Source organism: Buceros rhinoceros, unplaced genomic scaffold (genome assembly GCF_000710305.1).
Source record: "Buceros rhinoceros silvestris isolate BGI_N320 unplaced genomic scaffold, ASM71030v1 scaffold15723, whole genome shotgun sequence".
Classification (NCBI taxonomy): domain Eukaryota; kingdom Metazoa; phylum Chordata; class Aves; order Bucerotiformes; family Bucerotidae; genus Buceros; species Buceros rhinoceros.
In genome coordinates this window covers 5,629-5,949 of record NW_010401924.1, presented here as the reverse complement: position 1 = coordinate 5,949, position 321 = coordinate 5,629, and the positions used below count along the sequence as shown (strand labels likewise).

Below are 321 nucleotides of genomic sequence, written 5' to 3'. Positions count from 1 at the left end.
TGGGCCGTGCCACCCAGCCAGGCAGAGGGGACCCCTGGGGGACCGCACACCCACCTTTCTCGTGGGTGGTGTAGTTCCTGTCTGCACTCCACTCGCTCCAGTAGCCCCGTGCCGAGCTCCGCCGGCACCGCATCTGGAAGCGATACCGCGTGCCGAAGAGGAAGCCGCAGCACTGCGCAGTGCCGGTCTGGCCCATGATGCCTGTGACCTGGGGGCAGCCGGAGCGAGGGCTGTGCTGGCCCTTGCCATGGCGGGGGCTGGCTGGAGACCTGCCATCCCCCTCCCAAGCAGTGCCCTGCCGCTCCCCTTGCACGGCTCCCG

The 321-nt window shown here is 70.1% G+C and overlaps 1 protein-coding gene across 1 annotated transcript in view; it reads right to left on the bottom strand.

Annotated features, from left to right (window-relative positions):
• Positions 1 to 321, bottom strand: part of CSF3R (colony stimulating factor 3 receptor (granulocyte)) — a gene marked incomplete at both ends in the record, with an annotated part of 4,242 nt that overhangs the window by 600 nt on the left and 3,321 nt on the right. The window contains 1 exon segment of the mRNA XM_010132461.1: positions 54 to 208. Within this exon segment, the coding sequence (XP_010130763.1) occupies positions 54 to 208 (155 nt within the window).